Source organism: Eimeria mitis, genomic scaffold, assembly GCF_000499745.2.
Source record: "Eimeria mitis Houghton genomic scaffold, Emh_scaff4382, whole genome shotgun sequence".
Lineage (NCBI taxonomy): Eukaryota > Apicomplexa > Conoidasida > Eucoccidiorida > Eimeriidae > Eimeria > Eimeria mitis.
This window is the reverse complement of record NW_013572698.1, coordinates 1,234-1,970: the sequence shown is the minus strand read 5'-3', so window position 1 is coordinate 1,970 and position 737 is coordinate 1,234. Positions and strand designations below refer to the sequence as shown.

The 737-nt window shown below is 47.5% G+C and overlaps 1 protein-coding gene across 1 annotated transcript in view; it reads right to left on the bottom strand.

The window, feature by feature from the left end:
• Positions 1-419, bottom strand: part of EMH_0074690 (uncharacterized protein) — a gene marked incomplete at both ends in the record, with an annotated part of 3,378 nt that extends 2,959 nt beyond the window's left edge. Inside the window, one exon of the mRNA XM_013499496.1 lies at positions 98-419. Within this exon, the coding sequence (XP_013354950.1) occupies positions 98-419 (322 nt within the window). The remainder of the gene's footprint in view (positions 1-97) is intronic.
• Between the last annotated feature and the right edge of the window lie 318 nt (positions 420-737).

The window sequence follows — 737 nt, the reverse complement described above, 5'->3', positions numbered from 1 at the left end:
ATAGAAGATATTGAGTCTTCGGTTGCTGCTGCTTCTGTTGCTGCTGCTACTTCTGCTGCTGTTGCTGCTGTTGCTGTTGCTGTTCTGCTGCTCCTACTCTCACTGCTGCTGCTGCAGCTGAGAGGGGATGCAGCAGCAGCTGCTGCTGCTGCTGTTTGTCGTTTCTCTTCATCTTGTGAATCGGGAGAAGAGCTGCCTATACACCCCAGAGCTCGCTCAGGTGTATCTGCAGCTAAACCCCCACCAGCAGCAGCAGGAGAGGGCATCATGGCAGCATCTTTATTAAGAAAATCTGGGGTGTATGCTGCTGCTGCTGCTGCTGCTGCTGCTGCTGCTGCTGCTGCTGCTGTTGCTGCTGCTGCTCGAGGAGAGGTTATAGTAGGAACCCCGGGGGCTGCTGCTGCTGCAGCAGGCGGCATCAAGAGATGTGTTATTAATAAAAAAAAGAGAAAAAGAAAGAAGAAATAGAAAGAAATAATAAAAACAAAAGAAAAATTGCTCAGAAATACAGCACAAACTGCAGCAACAAGTACTACTACTACAGCAGCAGCAGCAGCAGCAGCAGCAGCAGCAGCAGCAGCAGCAGCAGCAGCAGCAGTTCACGTGCTAGCGGGTATCGATTGGCCGTTAGTTTTCTTCTATAAGACAAAAAGAAGAAAATTAAATTCATAAAAACTACAGAATAAAAATAACACAAAAAAAAACAAACAAAACGCTGCATAGAGCTCCAGCCACAC